Source organism: Pan paniscus, chromosome 1 (genome assembly GCF_029289425.2).
Source record: "Pan paniscus chromosome 1, NHGRI_mPanPan1-v2.0_pri, whole genome shotgun sequence".
Classification (NCBI taxonomy): Eukaryota; Metazoa; Chordata; class Mammalia; order Primates; family Hominidae; genus Pan; species Pan paniscus.
In genome coordinates this window covers 215213145-215238839 of record NC_073249.2, presented here as the reverse complement: position 1 = coordinate 215238839, position 25695 = coordinate 215213145, and the positions used below count along the sequence as shown (strand labels likewise).

At 46.5% G+C, this 25695-nt stretch overlaps 2 protein-coding genes, 1 non-coding gene and 1 pseudogene across 3 annotated transcripts; 3 read left to right on the top strand and 1 right to left on the bottom strand.

The window, feature by feature from the left end:
• Positions 1–267: 267 nt before the first annotated feature.
• On the bottom strand, positions 268–4273 carry LOC117976428 (PRAME family member 15-like). Its single transcript, XM_055105536.2, has 3 exons — positions 3828–4273; positions 2580–3161; positions 268–829 (listed from the first exon to the last, which is right to left on the bottom strand). Exons 1-3 carry the CDS (start codon positions 4118–4120, stop codon positions 268–270), a joined length of 1437 nt encoding a protein of 478 aa, XP_054961511.1. The 5' UTR covers positions 4121–4273.
• Positions 4274–9790: 5517 nt separating this feature from the next.
• Positions 9791–9897, top strand: LOC129395204 (U6 spliceosomal RNA). The gene has a single exon (XR_008622708.1). It is a non-coding gene; the product is annotated as a U6 spliceosomal RNA (small nuclear RNA).
• Positions 9898–14307: 4410 nt separating this feature from the next.
• LOC129395026 (PRAME family member 1-like) lies at positions 14308–15702 on the top strand. Its single transcript, XM_055105532.2, has 2 exons — positions 14308–14438; positions 14915–15702. Exons 1-2 carry the CDS (start codon positions 14308–14310, stop codon positions 15471–15473), a joined length of 690 nt encoding a protein of 229 aa, XP_054961507.1. The 3' UTR covers positions 15474–15702.
• A 7268-nt stretch (positions 15703–22970) lies between these two features.
• Positions 22971–25241, top strand: LOC117978272 (NADH-ubiquinone oxidoreductase chain 5-like; annotated as a pseudogene).
• Positions 25242–25695: the final 454 nt, after the last annotated feature.

Here is a 25695-nt window from a genome sequence, read left to right as displayed (position 1 = left end):
CCTCAAGTATTCTCAAGCCTGCACTCTAGACATTCAGATTCCCATTTTCGACTCTACAGGACACAGGTCCCCAAAGTCCCATCGAATCCATGGCAACATTTCCCGCAAGTCCGGCCCCTGCTTGATCAGCTTTCCTTTCCCACTTTCAGAGCCCATGTGTGAAACGATGGGTTCTGTGCTCCCTATAGGGTGTACCTAAGACCTAGGTTTTAGTTTCCAAGTGTCCAGAAGAAAGCGTTTGACATATCCCCCAAAATAGGCAGGCATTCAACAGCAGCATTGATCTGCCTCCAGGTCATAAAATGACCTGTCGCCACAGTCAGGGCAGTAGTCAGTACAGAACAAGATCCTCTTGGGGTGCCTTAAGTCCCTCACTCTCTTCATCAGCTCAGCCCTAAGTTGGGCAAATCTGCTCCAGCAGAGAGTACCATCAGCACCATAACTCTCCCGCGGGGCAGGATACAGCTCCAGGCATAACTTTCTGAGTATGATTGTGTGACTCAGCAGGTTCTCCAGGGTTGCCATGCAGATGGGATTTCCACAGAAGCTGAAGGTGTTGAGCTCAAAGCAGTGGCTCAAGGCAGGCAGGATGGTGTTGACTTGGGAGTCTACGATGCCACAGTCATCTAAATCCAGGTACTCAAGGGTGGCTGCAACTTTTTCTAGGAGAATTTGGAGAGGCACAAGACTGTAATTGGTCAGTCTGATGCCATTCAGGTCCAGGGTCTTTAGTTGACTGATGCTCGGGCACTGGGATAGATGCTTCAAGTCTGATTCCAAAAGCGCACAGTTAGTTATTGCGAGGATCTTTAACGAGGTCTTCAGACAGCTGCGGAGAGAGAGCAAGAAGTTAATTCTGGGGAATCATAGGGGTGAGTGGAGGGTGGTGGGGAATGACTTCAAGGTAATGGATGGAGACCATTTTACCCAAGCCCAGGGTCATTCTGATTGTCTGATGGTCAACACTTAGGAAGCAGCGTGATGAAGACCTTTGCCACTGAGGTCAATTCCACTTTAGGCCTGGCGCAGTAACTCACACCTGTAATCCCAGAACTTTGGGAGGCTGAGACAGGTGGATTCCTTGAGATCAGGAGTTTGAGACCAGCCTGCTGATCATGGCAAAACCTCCTCTCCGCCAAAAATCCAAAAATTAGCCAGGTGTTGTGGCAGGCGCCTGCAATTCCAGCTACTTGTGAAGCTGAGGCAGGATAATTGCTTGACCCAGGAGGTAGAGGTTGCAGTGAGCAGAGATCATGTCACTACACTCCAGCCTGGGTGACAGAGCGAGACTCTGTATTTAAAAAAAAAAAAAAAGGGAAAAAATAATTCCATTTGAGGCTGAGTCATTTCACCGTCATTTATAGGAATGGATCAGGTTCTCAGAATCCCTGAAGCTCCCTTTCCTCATCTGTCAGGCAGAAAACCACATCCGTGGGCTACAGGAGCCCAGTGGAGATTCAGGCATAAAGGACAAACCCAGACAGGATCCTGCAACATCAGCTGGGGTGGGCAGGCTGCAGGCGTCCCTGACACGCCTGTATCATCAGCAAACCATCTATCACTTTCACCATTCTTTGTGCCTGCTCCCTGACCCTCTGTTTCAGAATCATGCATTTCCTAGGTAATTAATTTACCTGGAGCTCAAAAGAAACTTTTACAACAGGGAATTAGAGATGGGATCATTCATGTTCACCAAACTGTGGGGCACAAAGCTGATTTTCTGACATGTGCAGGTTTGCTGAGCATTCCCCTCTTCAGTGCCCACTTCACTTCCCTACTTCCCATCATCTTCTTAAAAATTATCTTGTTGGCTGGGCGTGGTAGCTCTCGCCTATAATCCCAGCACTTTGGGAGTCCAAGGTGGGTGAATCACCTGAAGTCAGGAGTTGGAGAATAACCTGGCCAACATGGTGAAACCCTGTCTCTACTTAAAATATAAAAATTAGCCAGGTGTGGTGGCCCACGCCTGTAATCCCAGGTACTCAGGAAGCTGAGGCAGGAGAATCGCCTGAACCTGGGAGGCAGAAGTTGCTGCGAGCTGAGATGTCACAACTGCACTCTAGCCTGGACAATCAAAGTGAAAATCCATCTCAGAAAAAAAAAGTTATCTTGTTTGTTTTTACTTTTATTTATTCATTTCTGACAGGGGTCTTGGGATGTTACCCAGACTGGTCTTAAACTCCTAGGCTCAAGCTATCCTCTTGCCTCGGACTCCCAAAGTGCTAGGATTACAGGCATGAGCCACCGCCCCTGGCCTATTTTTCATCATCTTAACTTAGACACACGTCCTCAGGAAGAATTCAGAAAGGCACCCTCACTAGATCTGAACCCCCCAGTAGCTAGCTTCCTAGCATGGCAGCCTCTCTATAGCATCTCCCCTAGCTGATCCCTCTGCCTCTATTGGGAGGGTTGCGTGATACCCATTTCAGGACAGGGCCGCCAACAGGACAATGCATAGACATTCTAGTATCCCCTTCACTGTTTCATCCTCATAGGCTGGCTCACAGTAGAGGCCCACTAGTGTTTAGTGTAACAGGCTCTGCTGTGGTCTGCAGAGAAAGCTCATCACCCTCCCTCACCTGAGCAGCTGGTCCAGGTGGCCTTCGAGGAAAGAAACAGAGTTCATATAAAGCTTTTGGAGGCAGCGCAGCTTGAGGAACTGAGTGGTGAACTGGGTAACAATCTCCTTCTTCTGCTCTGGGGAAACGTAGCGAGAGACATCCATGTGGGAGAGAACGAGCTTCTGAAGATTCCTCATGTGGCCCAGGTATGGGGTAAACTGTGTCAGGATGGGCAGTATCCACTTGCAATTCACTTCCACCTCCTGGATACAGTCTAGGTTCACCATTTTCAGGATGCTTCTGATATTGTGGAAGGGCATTCCCAAAATTTTCAGCTTCTTACAGCACAGGTGTAGTAAATCTTTCCTCTGCTTGACCCATAGAAGGAGGTAGGTGAGGTATTCATCCAGAGTCCTGTTCTTGAGCCAAAGTTCTATGAACACAGTCAAGGGCTGCTGTCCTCTCATCCTTGGACAGTCCTGCACTGTTTTTTTGTTCCTCTTGGCATTGAGGAAGCACCCGTGGGCCATAGCTTCAGACCAAACCATCCAGAAGTTCTCACAGACATCCTGTAAATCCAGCACTTGAAGTTTCCATCTCCTGTGGGAAAATAGAGGTGAGACTGAGAATTTCAGAACTCATTTCTGAACTTAAACTCCACATCCTGGATAGCAGCTCCTCCTCTCCCTGCTTCTTGTCCCTCTCTCTGACTTTTCTTCACCCTGTTTTCCCCTTGGATCCTGCCCACTTCCACATTTTTTTTTTTTTTTTGAGACCAAGTCTCCCTTTGTCGCCCAGGCTGGAGTGCAGTGGTGTGAGGTCACCTCACTGCAACCTCTGCTTCCCGGGTTCAAATGATTCTCCTGCCTCAACCTCACAAGTAGCTGGGATTACAGGAACCCACCACCATGCCCAGCTAATTTTAGTATTTTTAGTAGAGTTGGGGTTTGCCATGTTGGACAGGCTGGCCTCCAACTCTTGACCTCAGCCTCCCAATGTGCTGGGATTACATTGTGAGCCACCGTGCCTGGCCCAGTTCTCACTTTTCATGGTGCCTTTCAGTGCCATTAGAGGAGAGGTTCCTGTTACCTCCATGGACCTTGCATGGTGAGCAGTGCTTTCCCTGAGGAGTTGGTGAATGACCAAGTCCTCTCAGCTTCCTCACCACCACCATCCCCCACTTGGGCCTCCTCACTTCTCATGACCCAGTTGTTCCTTCTGTTGGACACCTGGGCCCTCCCCACCAGCCCACCTGGGCCACCTCACCTGGGATGAACCCCTTGGGTAAGCAGTGCATCAAGCCCATCCAGCACAGCTTGGAATGCCTCCAGACAAGGCATCTTTATCAGAGGCCTCAGAGGGAGGCGGCGGAAGGGCCAGGCCTGCACCATCAGCTTCAGGGCCTCACAGCGTCTCCTGCTGAAGGCCTCCATGAACAGTGGGGGGAAAAGTTCCATGGGCAGCTCCTGCAGGGTGGAGATGGCCAAGGCTTGGTCCTTCAGCAGGCTCCGCCCCGCAAGCTCCAGGAGTCTGGGTGGAGTCCGGATGCTCATCTTCATGAATCTGCAGGGAAAACTTCCAGAGGACAAACCCAGAGAAAAGGCATCACTCTCAGGACAAGCCCATGCAATCTCATCTTCTCCTATGGCAAAAGTCACTGCTCTGGCAATGGTGAAAGAGCCCTCAGTTTACTCCAATTCTACTCTGTACTCAGTGGCCATTAAGCCAGCATTCTGCCTCTGCTGCATCAGCATGAGCGTCTCCCAAGCAGTGAGGAAGCAGGGCCACCACTAGCCCTTCCTTTCTATACAGTGTTCCATCCAGTGACTAGTGAGTGTGGAGGAACCTGAAAGCGAACCCCTCCTACCATTGGGGGAAATTACTAATTACTCAAGGTTCTAAAACAATGGGAATGGGAGTGTCACAAGCCTACATGCCCACATTTTCAGTTCCTACAAATAAGCTTGTTGGGAACATTCATGGAGCATCCCTAGAATAGGTTCTATTTGTTTTCTTTTCATTATTTAAGCTTGCTTTCTCTTTCTCTCTCTTTCTTCTTTCCTTCTTTCCCTCTCTCCCTTCCTTCTTTCTTTCTTTCCCACTCTCTCTCCCTTCTTTCTTTCTTGTCTTCTTTCCCTGCCTCCCTTCTCTCATTCTCTCTCTTTCTCTCTCTCCCTCTCTCACTCTCTTTCTGACAGGGTCTTGCTCTGTCACCCAGCCTGGAGGGTAGTGGTGGGATCTCAGCTCAGTGCAGCCTTGACCTCCAAGCTCAAAGGATTCTTCCCCCACAGCCTCCTAAGTAGCTGGGACCACAGTTATGCATCACCACACCCAGCTCATCTTTTATTTTTTGACTTTTTGTAAAGACAGTGGATTTCGCTATGTTGTCCAAGCTGCTCTTGAACTCCTAGTCTCAAGCAATCCACCCCCCTTGGCCTCCCAACATACTGGGATTATAGGTGTGAGCCTCCTCCCCAGCCTTATTATTGAAAATTTCAGTGAGAAGCTTTGAAAGCTATGTGACACTGTTATGCATCACTCGCAAGATAGACGTTTCCAATGCACACCTCTTACACATATTCAAACTGAACCACTTTGGCAGGGTGCAGTGACTCACACCTGTAATCTGAGCATTTTGTGAGGCCAAGGCAGGTGGATCATCTGAGATCAGGAGTTCAAGATGAGCCTGGCCAACATGGTAAAACCCTGCCTCTACTAAGACAGCAAAAATTAGCCAGGTGCAGTGGTTTGCACCTGTAGTCCAAGCTACTAGGGAGGCTGAGGTTGGAGGATCGCTTGAACCCAAGAGGCAGAAGTTGCAGTGAGCTGACATTATACCACTCCACTCCAGCCTGGGAAATAGGCTAGATTGAACAGAGAGACAGAGAGAGCTACATTTGACTAGACTTCTTAATCTCTACCCAGTTAATCCTGATTGGATTTTTGGCTTTCTTAAAGATCACTGATTGAATTAATATTCATCCATCAAAATGAAACATTTAGGGATAGGGTGAAAGTCCAAGACTCATTCACTGATTCCCTTCACAAACGTGGAGTTTTACTAATATGTGTCCTTCAAAGTCCTGAGTGTGAGATAGGGAAGGGTTGAATCTCTTCCTGATATTAGACACAAAGAAAGCAAACTTGAAAGTATCTTTGTTGAGGGATCCTTGGCCACATCAAATTTATCAAAATATTTCAGAGTTAAAACAGTTTTCAAAGACAGAGATGACAGTCCCTAAGAAAACACAATAGAAATCTTCATATATCCAATGATCACCTGGGTGGCATAAATTTTTTGGTGTTGAAGGAGCTGAATCTCACTTCATCGGCCAGGTAAGAGTGCAGTGGTGTCATCTCGGCTCACTGTTACCTCGGCCTCCAAGATTCAAGCAATTCTCATGCTTCAGGCTTCCACGTAGCTGGTACTACAGGCATGCACCCCCCACAGCCACGTCTCCATTCAGGGGGAAGAATTACAGTGAGGACGTGATTGGTTTAAAATTAAGGTCATAGATCCTTTTTCGTTAAGATATTGTTTTTGTTTTTTGGACAGGGTCTCTCTCTTTTGCCCAGGCTGGAGTACAGCAGTGGTGTGAGCATGGCTCACTGCAGCCTCAATCTTCTGGGCTCCAGTGATTCTCCCACACCAGCCACTCAAATAGCTGGGACTACAGATGCATGTCACCATGCTCGGCTAATTAAAAAAAAAAAAAAAAGTAGAGGCCAAGCACCAGTGACTCACAGCTGTAATCCCAGCACTTTGGGAGGCCAAGGCAGGTGGATCACTTGAGGTCAGGTGTTCGAGACCAACCTGGCCAGCGTGGTGAAACCCCACCTCTACTAAAAATACAAAACTTAGCCAGGCATGGTTTCAGATATCTGTGACACCAGCTTCTGTGGATGGAGACTGAGGCATGAGAATTGCTTGAACCCGGGAGGTAAAGGTTGCAGTGAGTTGAGATCGTGCCACTGCACTCCAGTCTGGGCAACACAGTGAGACTCCATCCCCACCCTCAAAAAAAAAAAAACACTGTGTAGAGGAGGGTTTTTGTCATGTTGCCCAGGTTGGTCTCAAACCCCTGGGCTGAAATGATCCTCCCACATTGGCCTCCAAAATTGTTGGGGTTAAAGGCGTGAGTCACTACTCCCTTCAAGAATTTTGAAATGACCTAAACCAAAGCACAATCAACTTTTTTGAAATAAAGACAGAACTGCATTTAGAGGAAAACATTCAAAGCCTCAAATTGTTCATATGAAAAAAAAAAAAGGACAGGATATAGCTCTGTGCCATCGTTGGCTGCACTGTCACAATCCCAGACCGACTGACTCTAGGTCAGATGGGAGTGTTCTTACAGAAATTAGTGACTTACCAGATCTGGATGTAGTCTAGAAGGTGTTCAGACCTCAGGAAGAACCAGGCAGGAACTCCAGGCTTGAAGACTTTGGGTCTCTCCTGTGGGTCTTTAGAAGCTTTTATTGACCTTTCTAATCCCAACTCCCACCCACGCCCCTCCACGTATCCGCTGCTAGCTTCCAATCAGAAAGTGATATCTGATTGCATTTGTGAAGCTCCACCCAGTTAATCCTGATTGGGTTTTTGGCTCTCCCCAGATTACCGGATTTAATCAGATGTCCATTCATATGACATATCTATATTCACTTCATGAAGCAAGAAATTGACAGTGTTAGGGATAGGGTAGAAGTCAAGAATACATTCATTCAAGGCCAGACGAAGTGGCTCACACCTGTAATCCCAGCACTCTGGGAGGCAGAGGCAGGTGGATTATCTGAGGTCAGGAGTTTGAGACCAGCCTGGCCAACATGGTAAAACCCTACCTCTACTAAAATTACAAAAATTAGCCAGGTGCGGTGGTCTGCGCCTATAGTCCAAGCTACTAGGGAGGCTGAGGCAGGAGGATCGCTTGAACCCAGGAGGCAGAGGTTGTAGTGTGCTGACAATACACCACTGAACTCCAGCCTGGAAAATACGCTAGGTTCAAAAAAAAGAAAAAAGAAAAAAGAAAAAGAAAAAGAAAAAAGAGAGAAAGAGAACTACATTTGATTCGACTTCTACCCAGTTAATCCTGATTGGATTTTTGGGTTTCTTCCAGATTTACTGATGGAATTAGATATTCATCCATCAAAGTGAAAGATTTAGGGTTAGGGTGAAAGTCCAGGACTCATTCACTGATTCCCTCCACAAACATGGAGTTTTACTAATATGTGTCCTTCACAGTCCTGAGTGTGAGATAGGGAAGGGTTGAATCTCTTCCTGATATTAGACAGAAAGAAAAAACTTGAAAGTATCTTTGTTGAGAGATCCTTGGCCACGTCAAATTTATCAAAATATTTCAGAGTTAAAACAGTTTTCAAAGACAGAGATGACAGTCCCTAAGAAAACACAGTAGAAATCTTCATGTATCTAATGATCACCTGGGTGGTATAATCTAACTTTTTTTGGTGTGGATGAAGCTAAGTCTGACTTTGTCGCCCAGGCTGGAGTACAACGGTGCCATCTCAGCTCAGTGTAACCTCCACCTCTGAGATTCAAGCAATTCTCATGCTTCAGCCTTCCACGTAGCTGGGATTACAGGCATGCACCCCCACACCCATGTCTCCATTTGGGTGGAAGAGGATGTGATTGGTTTAAAATTAAGGTCAAAGATCTTTTTTGATTGATTTTGTTTTTGTTTTTTGGACAGGGTCTCTCTCTTTTGCCCAGGCTGGAGTACAGCAGTGGTGTGAGCATGGCTCACTGCGGCCTCAATCTTCTGGGCTCAAGTGATTCTCCCACACCAGCCACCCAAATAGCTGGGACTACAGATGCATGTCACCATGCTCGGCTAATTAAAAAAAAAAGTAGAGGCCAAGCACCAGTGACTCACAGCTGTAATCCCAGCACTTTGGGAGGCCAAGGCAGGTGGATCACTTGAGGTCAGGTGTTTGAGACCAACCTGGCCAGCGTGGTGAAACCCCACCTCTACTAAAAATACAAAACTTAGCCAGGCATGGTTTCAGATATCTGTGACACCAGCTTCTGAGGATGGAGACTGAGGCATGAGAATTGCTGGAACCCGGGAGGTAAAGGTTGCAGTGAGTTGAGATCGTGCCACTGCACTCCAGTCTGGGCAACACAGTGAGACTCCATCCCCACCCTCAAAAAAAAAAAAAACACTGTGTAGAGGAGGGTTTTTGTCATGTTGCCCAGGTTGGTCTCAAACCCCTGGGCTGAAATGATCCTCCCACTTTGGCCTCCAAAAGTGTTGGGGTTAAGGGCATGAGTCACTGCTCCCTTCAAGAATTTTGAAATGACCTAAACCAAAGCACAATCAACTTTTTTGAAATAAAGACAGAACTGCATTTAGAGGAAAACATTCAAAGCTTCAAATTGTTCGTATGAACAATGCATCTTGTTCTTTTTTTTCCCCTCCTAATAGAAGTCCTAGCATTCTTCACCCTTCAATCTCACCTTCTATTCCTGATAACAGGGAGGCAGCAGAAACCCAGGGCGGGCAATGGGACTCAACTTCTACATGCCACCACGACTTAATCATGATTCCCCCAAACAGCAGAGCCTCAGCAGCCAGCAGAGGGTGCGATGGGCGGGGCAGGACTGAGTTCATCTCTAGTGATCATGAGATAAAAATTTCCAACCCATGAGACTCATGTGCCATCTGCTGGTTGCTCAGACCATCTGGTGTAATTTACTGATGCAAACAGGGTGATATTGAGTGATATCTCCAAAAATCTGCTGTTATGTAAATGTTTATAGAGGATAAATATTGTGATTTATATATAACACATTTATACATATTGAATATATATATATTGAAATTTTAACTTATAATGGCAATTTGGTATTTTAAAGTATGTAGTGCAATATTTTAAAAATGTCTGTGGGCCAGGCACAGTGGCTCACGCCTGCAATCCCAGCACTTTGGGAGGCCAAGATGGGTGGATCACGAGGTCAGGAGATCGAGACCATACTGGCTAACACAACGAAACCCCGTAGCTACTAAAAATGCAATAAATTGGCCGGGTGTGTTGGTGGGCACCTGTAGTCCCAGCTACTCAGGAGGCTGAGGTAGGAGAATGGCGTGAACCCAGGAGGCAGAGTTTGCAGTGAGCCGAGAGTGTGCCACTGCACTCCAGCTTGCGGGACAGAGTGAGACTCCGTCTCAAAAAAAAAAAAAAAAAAGAAAGAAAGAAAAAAAAAGAAAATGTTTGTGTTGGTCTGGGCAGCACATATACTAAAACTGGAATGATACAGAGAATATTAGCATGGCCCTTGCACAAGGATGACATGTAAATTTGTGACACGTTCCATATTTTTCAGGAAACAACAGATGCTGGAGAGAATGTTCAGAAATTAGGCATGCTTTGACACTGTTGGTGGGAGTGTAAATTAGTTCAACCTTTGTGGAAGACAGTGTGGCAATTCCTCAAGGATCTAGAACTAGAAATATCATTTGACCCAGCAATCCCATTACTGGGTATATACCCAAAGGATTATAAATCATTCTACTATAAACACACATGTACACATATGTTTACTGTGGCACTGTTCATAATAGCAAAGACTTGGAGCCAAACCAAAAGCTCTTCAGTGATACACTAGATAAAGAAAATATGGCACATATACACCATTCAATACTATGCAGCCATAAAAAATGATGAGTTCAGGTCATTTTCAGGGACATGGATGAAGCTGGAAATCATCATTCTCAGCAAACTAACACAAGAACAGAAAACCAAATACCACATGTTTTCAGTCATAAGTGGGAGTTGAACAATGAGAACACATGGATACAGGGAGGGGAACATCATACACCAGCGCCGTGGGGGTGTTGGGGAGGGATAGCCTTAGGATAAATACCTAGCGTAGATGACGGCTTGATAGGTGCAGCAAACCACCATGGCATATGTATCGCTATGTATCCCTATGCACATTCTGCACATGTATCCCAGAACTTAAAGTAGATTTAAAAAATGCTTAATGTGGTTTTGAGTCTCAAATAAAATGACACCTCCAAAACTGATTTTGAAGATCAATGAATAAGAAATGCTCTTATTTAAAAATATTTAAATTTATACAATTTTGGAGCTGGAAGGAAGTGCAATATTTTTAGGGAAATATGATTTATTTTCTTAGAGCAGTTATAAGGTTGCAGTGAAGTTGAGCAGAAAGTAGAGCATTCCCACATACTTCATGACCCCACTCTAGCACGGACTCCTAAAGGATCAACGTCCTGCCCCAGCGTGGTCCATTTGTTCCAATGCATGAACCACACGGACCATCCTTATCACCCAAAGTTCATAATTAACATTAAGGGTTCACATCTGGTGCTGTATATTCTATGAGCTCTGATGAATTGATGATGACAAGTATTCACCCTTATAGCATCATGCAGAGTAGCTTCAGTGCCCTAAAAATCACCTGTTCTCTTTCTATCCATCCCACTGTACCCTGACTCCTGGCCCCCCCAGGCTTTCTACTGTGTCCATAGATTTGCCTTTTCCAGAATGTCATGTGGCCTTTTCATGTTGGTTTCTTTCACATGGTTATGTGCATTTACTTTTTTTAATGTCTTTTACGACTTAATAATCTACACTGTCAGGATGTGCTACAGTATATACATCCATTTATCTGCTGAAGAACATGTTGGTCCCTATTAAGTTTTGTCTATTGTGAATGCAGTGGTTAAAAACATCCAGGTTTTAGGTTTTCTCATTTGGGTAAGTGCCAAGGAGCGTGGCTGCTGGGCCATGTGCCTAGGTTGTGTTTGATAATGATTTTTTTCCTGGACAATCTCATGTGGTAGACAGAGATTGCTTCTTCAAGGGGAGGGACTGTGTCTCTGTCACCCTGTGGTCCCACAGCAGAGCATGGAGCCTGGCAGGTGGCTGTAAATGCTCATTGATCACATAGTGCTTAGAAATCACTTTATAGCCACTACAATGCAAATGTCGGGCAGTCAACATGAGCTGCCACCAATAATATAAACACGTTGAATATGGATGAGGTCACCCTCCTTTTGCCGGAGTCACTACCTGTGTGTCACGGCAGTGCCGTCATCACATGGATGAACTTCATGTGTTTTTTATAGATTTCCCCCCATGTAATACAGGACACAGTCTTTAAACAAAGAGTCACCAGGGTTCCTGATGGCCACTGGCCTGAGTCTGTCCCCTTGGAACTAAGGGCCCTCATAACTGCACTTACCTACCACAGGCGTCCCTGTAAGCACCACTAGAGGGCGAGCATCTTCACCAAACCTGATGGACCCAAGAAGTCTGACCTGAATGTCTCCCTGCTAGGCAGGAGTCCTCAGAGCAATCTTCTATCCAGTCCAGATGGAGGGAACTGGAAGAGTCTCCTCAAACCCAGGACCAACAAAGAGATTCCCTCCAAGATCCCAATTAGGGAGCCAGGACAGGGACTGAGAGGGAACAGGGAAGGGAAGGCACCATAGGTCCCAAAACCTGGAACTGATGGAGAAGGTCCCCTCCAGAAACTGTTTGGAGAGAACCAGCTGGGAAGAATCAAAGTCTCTGAGATCTTCCACCTAAGAGCTGGACATCTGAATTCAGGAAGACTTACCTGAGGCCTTCCCATGGCGCAATCGAGAAGAGCTCACGGGGCTCTTGCCAGTGCAGGATGCATTGGTTCTGGAGGCATCAGGAAGAGATCGGAGGTCCCCTTTGAATCCCACTTCTAACACCAATGAGGTCCACTAAAAATTATGGGGTCTATAGATTTAGAAAAAAGGAGCGTAATTTCTTCTAAAGGTTTACAACCTGCTCGCTGGGAAATGGGCCTCCAGGGAGGACCTGAGGCAAGCGCTTGGAGGGAGGGAAGGTGACCCAGGAATCTATGCTGAACCTGTTGGCCGCCAAGTGTGCATATTCAGCAGGTTATTGGAGCAGCTATGAAAATTCACAGGGCGGGGGATGCATGCATGTATGGTGAGCAAATATACATGTCACATACGTCCCAGGTTCACCTGGTGGTTGAGGCTTTACATTTAAATGCATTATAATTAGGTTCTCTGCATCCAGAGGTGAAGTTGGGACATGAAGGTCCCCAATTCCTAACTAAAGGGCCTGGGGAGTCACCTTCTACAAATCACAAAGTCCCCTCAGAGGGGGTTTATTTAACCCTATATAAAGTGGCTTGAGGCTGAGCGCAGTGGTTCACGCCTGTAATCCCAGCACTTTGGGAGGCCAAGGCAGGCAGATCACTTGAGGTCAGGAGTTGGAGACCAGCCTGACCAACTTGGAGAAACACCATCTCCACTAAAAATACAAAATTACCTGGGCATGGTGGTGCATGTCTGTAATCCCAGCTACTTGGGAGGCTGAAGCAGGAGAATCGCTGGAACGCAGGAGATGGAGGTTGTGGTGAGCTGAGATCACACCATTGCACTGCAACTGGGGCAACAAGAGCAAAACTCGGTCTCAAAATCCATAAATAAATAAATAAATAAATAAATAAATAAAATAAAGCGGCTTGTTTTCCAGCCTGACTCAGGGTAGCCCAGAGTCTTCTGAAGGTGCTGGTGAGGAAGCTCAAGGAGGCTTTGGCCATTGTCCAGATCCTCAGAGAAAGGACTGCTCACCATTCAGGGTCCACTGTGGGAACAGAAACCTGCTTTTTCCCAGTGGAAGGTAAAGGGACTAGAAGTGGGGAGCAGTCTGAATCAAAAGAGAAACCGGACTGAGAAAAGTCAGAGAGAGAACAGGGAGCAATGAGAATGAAAGCAAAAGTCAGGGATGGCTCCTTCTAAATTCTGAGCTTCTCCCTTACTTTACCTATAGGAGGTGGAAACTTCAAGTGCTGGACTTGCTGGATGTTGATGAGAATGTCTGGGCCGGATGGCCTGGAGGCTAGGCCCTGTCCTCCTCCCCAGAGGCCATGAGTAAGAGGCAGACAGCAGAGGACTATCCAAGGATGGGAGAGCACCAGCCCTTAAAGGTGTTCATAGACGTCTGCCTCAAGGAAACACCCCAAGATGAATGCCTGAGATACCTCTTCCAGTGGGTTTACCAAAGGAGAGTTTTAGTACACCTGTGCTGTAGTAAGTTGGTGAATTATCTAACACCCATTAAATATCTTAGAAAGTCATTGAAAATAGTCCACCTGAATAGTATTCAGGAGCTGGAAATTCACAACATGTCCTGGCTGCATCTGATAAGAAAGCTTCATTGTTACCTGAAGGAGATGAAGAATCTTCGCAAACTCGTTTTCTCCAGGTGCCATCATTACACGTCAGACAATGACCTCGAGGAATGGTTACTCACCAAATTCAGCCTGTGTTCCTCAGGCTGGAACACCTCCAATTGCTTAAAGTAAAATTGATCACCTTCTTCAGTGGGCACCTGGAACAGCTGATCAGGTGAGAAATGATCGTGCACTTTCTCTGTAGACCACAACACAGCCTTTTTTTTGTTACAGCAAACGCTAGAAGGCATAACTTTTGTGTCAGCCAGTGGCGACATCACAGTGAAGGGGACACCAGAATATCAACACATTGTCCCATTCAGTGCTCCATGTTCTGGAGTGGCTATCACAGGATCTCTGCAATGAGGGCAGCGGGGTCACCTGGGGTAGAGGCTAGAGAGCTACATCATGTACAAGCCAGGTAGTGGGGGTTTCAGCTCTACTGGGGGGTGCATATGTGAATTTCTCGTTACAAAGTGTGTTTCAAGTTGATATGATATAAAAGAGGTAATACAGGAGGGTATGAAAGGAGGGATAGCACATCAAACCTGTGCATTTCACAGTAGAATCTCTGTCCTCACCAGCTTAGTGATCACAAATGATCCTGTCTCTAATTCCCTGTCTGTAAAAGGTTGTTTTGAACCCCCGGAAAGGTAACTGACATGGGAAATGTGTGCTTCTTGAACGGAGGCTGAGGGAGTAGGCGTGAAAGTGGTAAAAATGATAGGTGGTTTGCAGATGCAGGCACGTCAGGGAGCCCCTGCCAGTAGGTAGCCCTAGCTGATGACCCTAGACCTTGCTCAGTTGAGTTCTTCGTGCACATCTCCCACTGAGTACCTGTGGCCCAGAGATGAACTTTTCTGCTAAAAGATGAAGAAAAGAGGCTTTAGTGATGTGATTTTGTGGCCTTGAACCAATCACACAAGCAATGGTGAAAGGATCGAGGCTAAACTAGGACTGCCCCTGAATGATCAGAGTCCTCATCACACAGCAACTTGCATGTGGACCATCATCATATGATGGGAATAAACTTGTGTTTGGGTGAAGCAGACATTTCCCTTTCAGTTATTCCCCACCACCTTCATCTAACTGGTATCACTGCCCAGAACTAACTTCTTGATCTCCACAGGTGCCTCCAGAACCCCTTGGAGAACTTGGAGTTAACTTGTGGCTACCTATTGGAAGAGGACATGAAGTGTCTCTCCCAGTACCCAAGCCTCGGTTACCTAAAGCATCTGAATCTCAGCTACGTGCTGCTGTTCCGCATCAGTCTTGAACCCCTCGGAGCTCTGCTAGAGAAAATTGCTGCCACTCTCAAGACCCTCATCTTGGAGGGCTGTCAGATCCACTACTCCCAACTCAGTGCCATCCTGCCTGGCCTGAGCCACTGCTCCCAGCTCACCACCTTCTACTTTGGCAGAAATTGTATGTCTATGGGCGCCCTGAAGGACCTGCTGCGCCACACCAGTGGGCTGAGCAAGTTAAGCCTGGAGACGTATCCTGCCCCTGAGGAGAGTTTGAATTCCTTGGTTCGTGTCGATTGGGAGATCTTCACCCCACTTCGGGCTGAGCTGGTGTGTACACTGAGGGAAGTCAGGCAGCCCAAGAGGATCTTCACTGGTCCCACCCCCTGCCCTTCCTGTGGCTCATCACCGTCTGAGGAACTGGAGCTCCATCTTTGCTGCTAGGGAAGGCGTGCCTAGCGGGGTAGAGAAATCCAAAGTTCTCTTCTAGGCCCTTGGACACTAAAATCTAGTATGTAGGTGCAAGTTATGTTTGTTTTTTCTTATTTCCTTTTTTAATAATTCTAAAATTTTATTAAAGAACATTTGAGACAGGGTTTCGCTGTGTTTCCCCAGCTGGTCTGAAACTGCTGGGCACATGGGATTCTCCTGCCTTGGCCTCCTAAAGTGCTAGTATTACTGGCATGAGTGATTGTGACCAGGCCACATGCAACTTACAGGAAGCACAGAATTCTTTGCTTCAGGCAGGTGCTCAGTATGAGGGAAAAAACATAACAGCAGGGGGCAAGACTAGAGGAAAATGTTGAGGTGGAGTCAATGAGACCTTACAGGACCCATGACCTACAGAGTCAGAAAGAGAAGCTAAAGTTCTACAGTGATGAGAATGTTATCCCTGCAGGGACGGTTACCAAGGAATATCAGAAATAACCTCAATGAAAACTTTCTGGTGTCCTCTGTATTTGATTGACTTGTTTTAGCGATTTATACATCAGAAATCTCTAGTAATTGAGTTACTGATGGAAAAGTATCAAAGTACTCTGTTGTCTGTGATTGAGATTCAGCTGCAAAACATCTAATTCCCACCCATTCCTTTTCTTTGCTTTTTTTTTAAAAAAAAAAAATAAATAAAAGACAACATCTTGCTTTGTCACCCAGGCTGCAGTGCAGTGGTCCCATCTGGGCTCACTGCAATCCTATCCTTCGGGTCTCAAGTGATTCTCATGCCTCAGCCACTCTAGTAGCTGGAATTGCATGCAAGTGCCACCAAGCCTGCTACTTTTTGTATTTTTAGTAGAGACGTGGTTTTTCCATGTTGACCAGGCTGGTCTTGAGCTCCTGGCTTCAGTGATCTGCTGACCTTGGCCTCCCAATGTGCTGGGATTACGGGTGTGCCAATGATCTCCACCCATTCTTTACTTCTCTTCAGTCATCTGTTTTTTCCTTACATTTTCGCCTGCAAGGAGCAGCTCAGTCAGGCACAAAGGGACGGGCAGAGAGGGGCCCCGAGGAGAAGATGGGCTTGAGGTGGTAGGCAGAGCTGGGATCAAGCTACAGGGGCCTTTGTTGGGAAGCAGAAATGGCACCTAGTTCAATGACCCGGCCAGCTATGGGGCCACTGTGCCCACCCTGCTAACAGTGCCAAGTTCCTGGGTGTCGAAGGGAGGTTCTGTGCTAATCCTCCTGGGGCTGCATTTCCAAGATCTGCCCCCCACAGGGGTGACCACGGAGACTGACGTTCCTAATTGCTGGGTCTGGGGACCACGGTCCACTCCTGGAGGCACCCCACCTTGGCAGGGTTGTGAGCCAGGCCTGTGCCCCATGTTCCTGAGGCAGACAGCTGTGCCACCCACACCCTCTCATGGCTTAATGAGACCCGCTCCCAGGTCTGGAGCCTCTACAAAGCCTCAAACTCACTCCTCACTGCCTGCTGTTAGCCTGCAATATTCTTAACTAGAGTGCAGTTGGGGCTCATTAAACCAGACCCAGAAGCATTGGGTTTGTTTTTGCAGGGTTGGCCAGAGCTGCTGTGAAACTGCATCGCACCTGTCACCTCTGTGGAGAAACACAGAGAGAGGGCATAACTGAGGCTACGTTCAGTTTGAACCTGATGGGATCCTGGGACAAGAGGGAGTCCTGGCCCTCCTGAGTTGGCAGGACAGTAGCTCCAAAGGCACAACTGAAGCTGCCCAGGTCGCAGTTCCAACCAAGGTCCCCCAGTGCTCTTGAGGGCTCAGGAGGTCTCCCCTTCTCCTGCAGCATGGGGGTGTCTGCTCCCACTGTGTGGTCCCTCCTGGCACCTGCTGTAATTTTGGAGCGGGCTTGGGGTCAAGCATGTATGCTGTGGCAGCCCAGATGAGTGTGTGCATGCTCAGGTTAGTGCTGATGCACCGTCCGCCTGCTGTCTTGAACACTCTGGGCTTTGGGCCCTGATGAGCATGGGAGGGAGGCTGAGAGGGGGCTGAGGACAGATCAGTGCTGGCCTTTGGATGCTCCTTGATGCAAGTGACCTGGGCGCCATGGGTGGTGGTGGGAGGCAGACAGACACCTGGATGGGAAGACGAGGGTACCTGGTGAGGCTCTACCTTGTGACCAAGGAGGGCCTGAAGCCCGTGGGCTGGTCCACCAGTGCTATGGACCAGAGTGGGAATATGTGGTGCCTTTTCTGTGCCTGCCAATGGCTACCTATGACCCAAGCAGCACATACTTCCTTCCCCATGACGCCCCAAAAGCCCCAGATTCAGGGAAAACATCAGAATGAACAGTGGCAGAGTGAAACTACCCCCTCTTGGGATGATTTTCCTGCAGAGACAAGCAATCCACTCCGGGGCCTTTTCTCTACTGAGAGCTGTGGAGATGATGAGATGACTTTCCTGGAAAGAGCAGCAGACACCACTGTGTACTCCAGGGACAAACATGGAAGCTGCTTTTGCTGTGCCTGGTTCATTTGCAGCCTTGCAAAAATCTGGCACCTGTGCTGGCACCTGGAGCTGCCTGCCCCACTGCTGCAGGAGCCAGTGACTGTCCAAAGTGGCCAGACCCCCTGCTCACTCACACACCCCTCACTGCTCCAGTCCTGACCCTCCCTTAATAGGCATGTGATCCAGGCCTGAAGCATGAGCCAAGCATAGTCTACCAGTCTGAGTGGGCAGAACAAACCCAGTGAACCCCATCAAAACTCTGGCAAAGGTGCCCCCAGCCATAGAGGCTTCTGGCCAGAAAAGTCACATCCCAAGGATTTCATAAGAGAAAATTACTTAAATACAAAGAAAGACAATAAGAAAGGAAGGATGGAAGAGAGAAGTCTCTAACCAACCAGAAAACAAGAAATTAAATGGGAGTACTAAGCCTTTATCAATAACAACAATGAAGACAATATATCTCAGTTCTGCAAGTGAAAGTCTTAGGGTCGTTGAATGAGTAAAAGAATAAGACCATACTATATGCTGTTTTCCAGAAACTCACTTCACCTATAAGGACACATGTAGTCTGAAAGTGAAGGGGTAGAAAAAGATATTCCATGCAACACACCTGTATTTCCAGCTAACTGGAAGACTGACATGGCAGGATCATTTCAGCCTGAGAGGCCGAGGCTGCACTGAGCCGAGATTGCACCACTGCACGCCAGCCTTAGAAACAAGAGTAAGGCTCTGTCTTTCAAAAGAAGAAGAAAGAAAAGAAAAGCAAAGAAGATGTCTCTTCACATTTTATGCTGCACAGGCATTTTTTTTCTGATCTGCACTGCACTGCCAAGCCAGGTGTATTCTGTTGAGCTCACTTTGCAGCTGCCTTGCTTCTTGTTTATCCTAAGTAGCACCCAGAATAGTAGGTGGCACATTGCAGGCACTCAGTCAAAGGTTTTTTTTTGTGTTTCACATTTTTTTGTCTGTTTGTTTTGTTTGTTTGTTTGTTTTTGAGACAGAGTTTCACTCTTGTTGCCCACCCAGGCTGGAGTGCAATGGCGTGATCTCAGCTCACTGCAACCTCTGCTTCCCAGGTTCAAGCAATTCTCCTGCCACCACACCCGACCAATAGGAAGGGGAGGCACTGGATGTTAATAGTGTCAAATGTGCCAAAATCTTCTGTGTGGTTTTTCCCCAGAGTCTCCCCCTCCAGGGCCACCTGAAAATCCTCAGCCCGGGACAATGCAAGATTTTTTTTTGACTGAGGATCACTGTGCTCCTTCTAGATCCACCAGAAAGTGCCAGGCAGTCTGATAGGTCCTGGTTTGACTTACATCCAGCAAGACCTTCACCTGGTTGGCACGAGTAGATATGGGGTCACTTGGATGACAGGGACTCCAGTCCAGACCCCATTCTACCCCATTCCCTCCTGCAAAGATCAATCCTCACAGTCCTATGAGGCTGTGGCAAGTGCAGAGACAGAACTGCACCATATCCAATGTGCCTCCCTTCCCCTGGCCTCACACCAAGTCTCCCTCCCTCTGACATGTCCCTTGTCTTTGCATCCAGGGTGGATGTTTGCCATTGACTCTCTCTCCCCATGTCTCCCTGCTAGACTGACTCTTTGCCCCTGGGGTGAGATGGGGCAGCCACTGGAACCTCATGTAGACCAGGGTGAAATCAAAGGGCCTTAGAAACTCACAGCTCCACATCCAGGCACAGGTCCTTTGAGGATCTCAGACACAAGTCCACAGCTTATCAGGGACGTGGCTCTGTGAAAGCCAAATAACCCGGCCCCCTACCCTGCTGCCATCTCTCTCCTCTGTACTTACTCTGGCCCACATCAGCTCCTCTGGGCCACTCCCTTTCTGGGCCGTGTTCTTTTCCTTAGTCCCCCTGGACTAATCAGACCTCCCAGACCTCCCCCACCAATCACATGCCTATCATATAGTAAAACCCAGCCCATGGCCCCTAACAGGGGCCCTCTCAGCCCTTCTAATAACCTCCGGCCTAGCCATATGATTCCACTTCTACTCCACAACCCTGCTCGCACTAGGCCTACTAACTAACACGTTAACCATATACCAATGATGACGTGATGTAATACGAGAAAGCACATACCAAGGCCATCACACACCACCCGTCCAAAAAGGCCTCCGATACGGGATAATTCTATTCATTACCTCAGAAATTTTTTTCTTCGCAGGATTTTTCTGAGCTTTCTACCACTCCAGCCTGGCCCCCACCCCCCAACTAGGAGGGCACTGACCCCCAACAGGCATCACCCCACTAAATCCCCTAGAAGTCCCACTCCTAAACACATCTGTATTACTCGCATCAGGAGTATCAATTACTTGAGCCCATCACAGCTTAATAGAAAATAACCGAAACCAAATAATTCAAGCACTGCTTATTACGATTTTACTGGGTCTCTACTTCACCCTCCTACAAGCCTCAGAGTACTTCGAATCCCCTTTTACCATTTCCGATGGCATCTACGGCTCAACATTTTTTGTAGCCACAGGCTTCCACGGACTCCACGTCATCATTGGATCAACTTTCCTCACTATCTGCCTCATCTGCCAACTAATATTTCACTTTACATCCAAACATCACTTCGGCTTTGAAGCCGCCGCCTGGTACTGGCACTTCGTAGATGTAGTCTGACTATTTCTATACGTCTCCATCTACTGATGAGGGTCTTACTCTTTTAGTATAAGCAGTACCGTTAACTTCCAATTAACTAGTTTTGACAACATTCAAAAAAGAGTAATAAACTTCCTCCTAATTTTAATAGTGAATACCCTTCTAGCCCTACTACTAATAATTATTACGTTCTGACTACCACAAATCAACGGCTACATAGAAAAATCTAACCCTTACGAATGTGGTTTCGACCCTATATCCCCCGCCCGCATTCCTTTCTCCATAAATTTTTTCCTAGTAGCCATCACTTTCCTATTATTTGACCTAGAGATTGCCCTCCTATTGCCCTTGCCATGAGCCCTACAAACAACGAACCTACCACTAATAGTCATATCGTCCCTCTTATTAATCATTATCCTAGCCTTAAGCCTGGCCTACGAATGATTACAAAAGGGGTTAGACTGAGCCGAATTGGTACATAGTTTAAATAAAACGAATGATTTCGACTCATTAAATTATGATAATCATATTTACCAAATGCCTCTTATTTATATAAATATTATGCTAGCATTTACCATCTCACTTCTAGGAATACTAGTATACCGCTCACATCTGATATCTTCCCTACTATGCCTAGAAGGAATAATACTATCACTATTCATCATAGCCACCCTCATAACCCTCAATACCCACTCCCTCTTAGCCAATATTGTACCTATCACCATACTAGTCTTTGCCGCCTGCGAAGCAGCAGTAGGCCTAGCCCTACTAGTCTCAATCTCTAACACATACGGCCTAGACTACGTACATAACCTAAACCTACTCCAATGCTAAAACTAATCATCCCAACAATCATATTACTACCACTAACATGATTCTCTAAAAAACGTGTAATTTGAATCAACACAACCACTCACAGCCTGATTATTAGCACCATCCCCCTACTATTTTTTAACCAAATCAACAACAACCTATTCAGCTGCTCCCTGTCCTTCTCCTCCGACCCCCTAACGACCCCCCTCCTAATACTAACTGCCTGACTTCTACCCCTCACAATCATAGCAAGCCAGCACCACCTATCCAACGAACCACTATCACGAAAAAAACTCTACCTCTCTATATTAATCTCCCTCCAAATCTCCTTAAGTATAACATTCTCAGCCACAGAGCTAATTATATTTTATATCTTCTTCGAAACCACACTTATCCCCACCCTAGCTATCATCACTCGATGGGGTAACCAACCAGAACGTCTGAACGCAGGTACATACTTCCTATTCTATACCCTAGTAGGCTCCCTCCCCCTACTCATCGCATTAATCTACACCCACAACACCCTAGGCTCGCTAAATATCCTATTACTCACTCTTACCGCCCAAGAACTATCAAACACCTGAGCCAACAACTTAATATGACTAGCGTACACAATAGCTTTTATGGTAAAGATACCTCTTTACGGACTCCACCTATGACTCCCTAAAGCCCATGTCGAAGCCCCTATTGCCGGATCAATGGTACTTGCTGCAGTACTCTTAAAATTAGGTGGCTATGGTATAATACGCCTCACACTCATTCTCAACCCCCTAACAAAACATATAGCTTACCCTTTCCTCATACTATCCCTATGAGGTATAATCATAACAAGCTCCATCTGCCTACGACAAACAGACCTAAAATCGCTCATTGCATACTCTTCAATCAGCCACATAGCCCTCGTAGTAACAGCCATTCTCATCCAAACCCCCTGAAGCTTCACCGGCGCAGTCATTCTCATAATCGCCCACGGACTTACATCCTCATTACTATTCTGCCTAGCAAACTCAAACTATGAACGTACCCACAGTCGCATCATAATTCTCTCCCAAGGGCTTCAAACTCTACTCCCACTAATAGCCTTTTGATGACTTCTAGCAAGCCTCGCCAACCTCGCCCTACCCCCCACCATTAACCTTCTAGGAGAACTCTCCGTGCTAGTAACCTCATTCTCCTGATCAAATATCACTCTCCTACTTACAGGGTTCAACATACTGATTACAGCCCTATACTCCCTCTACATGTTTACCACAACGCAGTGAGGCTCACTCACCCATCACATTAATAGCATAAAACCCTCATTCACACGAGAAAACACTCTCATATTTATACACCTATCCCCCATCCTCCTTCTATCCCTCAATCCTGATATTATTACTGGATTCACCTCCTGTAAATATAGTTTAACCAAAACATCAGATTGTGAATCTGACAACAGAGGCTCACGACCCCTTATTTACCGAGAAAGCTCATAAGAACTGCTAACTCGTACACCCATGTCTAACAACATGGCTTTCTCAACTTTTAAAGGATAACAGCCATCCGTTGGTCTTAGGCCCCAAAAATTTTGGTGCAACTCCAAATAAAAGTATTAACCATGTATGCTACTATAACCACCTTGGCCCTAACTTCCTTAATTCCCCCCATCCTCACCACCTTCATTAACCCTAACAAAAAAGACTCATATCCCCATTATGTAAAATCCATTATCGCGTCCACCTTTATCATTAGCCTTTTCCCCACAACAATATTCATATGCCTAGACCAAGAAGTTATTATCTCGAACTGACACTGAGCAACAACCCAAACAACCCAACTCTCCCTGAGCTTTAAACTAGACTATTTCTCCATAATATTTATACCCGTAGCACTGTTCGTTACATGGTCCATCATAGAATTCTCACTATGATATATAGACTCAGACCCAAACATCAACCAATTCTTCAAATACTTACTTATCTTCCTAATTACCATACTAATCCTAGTCACCGCTAACAACCTATTCCAGCTCTTCATCGGCTGAGAAGGTGTAGGAATCATATCCTTTCTACTCATTAGCTGATGATACGCCTGAACAGATGCCAACACAGCAGCTATTCAAGCAATCCTATATAACCGTATCGGTGACATTGGTTTCATCCTAGCCCTAGCATGATTTCTCCTACACTCCAACTCATGAGACCCACAACAAATAACCCTCCTAAGTGCTAATCCAAGCCTTACTCCACTACTAGGCTTCCTCCTAGCAGCAGCAAGCAAATCAGCTCAATTAGGCCTTCACCCCTGACTCCCCTCAGCCATAGAAGGCCCCACCCCCGTATCAGCCCTACTCCACTCAAGCACCATAGTCGTAGCAGGAGTCTTCCTACTCATTCGCTTCCACCCCCTAGCAGAGAATAACCCACTAATCCAAACTCTCAGACTATGCCTAGGCGCTATCACTACCCTGTTCGCAGCAGTCTGCGCCCTCACACAAAATGACATCAAAAAAATCGTAGCCTTCTCCACTTCAAGCCAACTAGGACTCATGGTAGTCACAATCGGTATCAACCAACCACACCTAGCATTCCTACACATCTGCACCCACGCCTTCTTCAAAGCCATACTATTTATATGCTCCGGATCCATTATCCATAACCTCAACAATGAACAAGATATTCGAAAAATAGGAGGACTACTCAAAACCATACCCCTCACCTCAACCTCCCTCACCATTGGCAGCCTAGCATTAGCAGGAATACCCTTCCTCACAGGTTTCTACTCCAAAGACCTCATCATCGAAACCGCAAACATATCATACATAAACGCCTGAGCCCTGTCTATTACTCTCATCGCCACCTCCCTGACAAGCGCCTATAGCACCCGAATAATTCTCCTCACCCTAACGGGCCAACCTCGCTTCCCAACCCTCACTAACATTAACGAAAACAACCCCACCCTATTAAATCCCATTAAACGCCTAACAATTGGAAGCCTATTTGCAGGATTTCTCATTACCAACAACATTCTCCCCACATCCACCTCCCAAATGACAATCCCACTTTACTTAAAACTCACAGCCCTAGGCGTTACTTCCCTAGGACTTCTGACAGCCCTAGACCTCAATTACCTAACCAACAAGCTCAAAATAAAATCCCCACTATATACATTTTTCTTCTCTAACATACTCGGATTCTACCCTAACATTATACACCACTCAATCCCCTATCTAGGCCTTCTTACAAGCCAAAACCTGCCCCTGCTCCTCCTAGACCTGACCTGACTAGAAAAGCTACTACCTAAAACAATCTCACAATACCAAGTCTCCGCCTCCATTACCACCTCAACCCAAAAAGGTATAATCAAACTTTATTTCCTCTCTTTCTTCTTCCCACTCATCTTAACCTTACTCCTAATCACATAACCTATTCCCCCGAGCAATCTCAATTACAATATATACACCAACAAACAATGTTCAACCAGTAACTACTACTAATCAACGCCCATAATCATACAAAGCCCCCGCGCCAATAGGATCCTCCCGAATCAGCCCTGGCCCCTCCCCTTCATAAATTATTCAACTTCCCACACTATTAAAATTTACCACAACCACCACCCCATCATACTCTTTTACCCACAACACTAATCCTACCTCCATCGCCAGCCCCACTAAAACACTCACCAAAACCTCAACCCCTGACCCCCATGCCTCAGGATACTCCTCAATAGCCATCGCTGTAGTATACCCAAAAACAACCATTATTCCCCCCAAATAAATTAAAAAAACCATTAAACCTATGTAACCTCCCCCATAATTCAAAATAATAATACACCCAATCACACCACTAACAATCAATACTAAACCCCCATAAATAGAAGGCTTAGAAGAAAACCCCACAAACCCCATTACTAAACCCACACTCAATAAAAATAAAGCATATGTCATTATTCTCGCACGGACTACAACCACGACCAATGATATGAAAAACCATCGTTGTATTTCAACTACAAGAACACCAGTGACCCCAACACGCAAAATTAACCCACTAATAAAATTAATTAACCACTCATTCATCGACCTCCCCACCCCATCCAATATTTCCGCATGATGGAACTTCGGCTCACTTCTTGGCCCCTGCCTAATCCTTCAAATCACCACAGGATTATTCCTAGCCATACACTACTCACCAGACGCCTCAACCGCCTTCTCATCGATCGCCCACATCACCCGAGACGTAAACTATGGCTGAATCATCCGCTACCTTCACGCCAACGGCGCCTCAATATTTTTCATCTGCCTCTTCCTGCACATCGGCCGAGGCCTATAT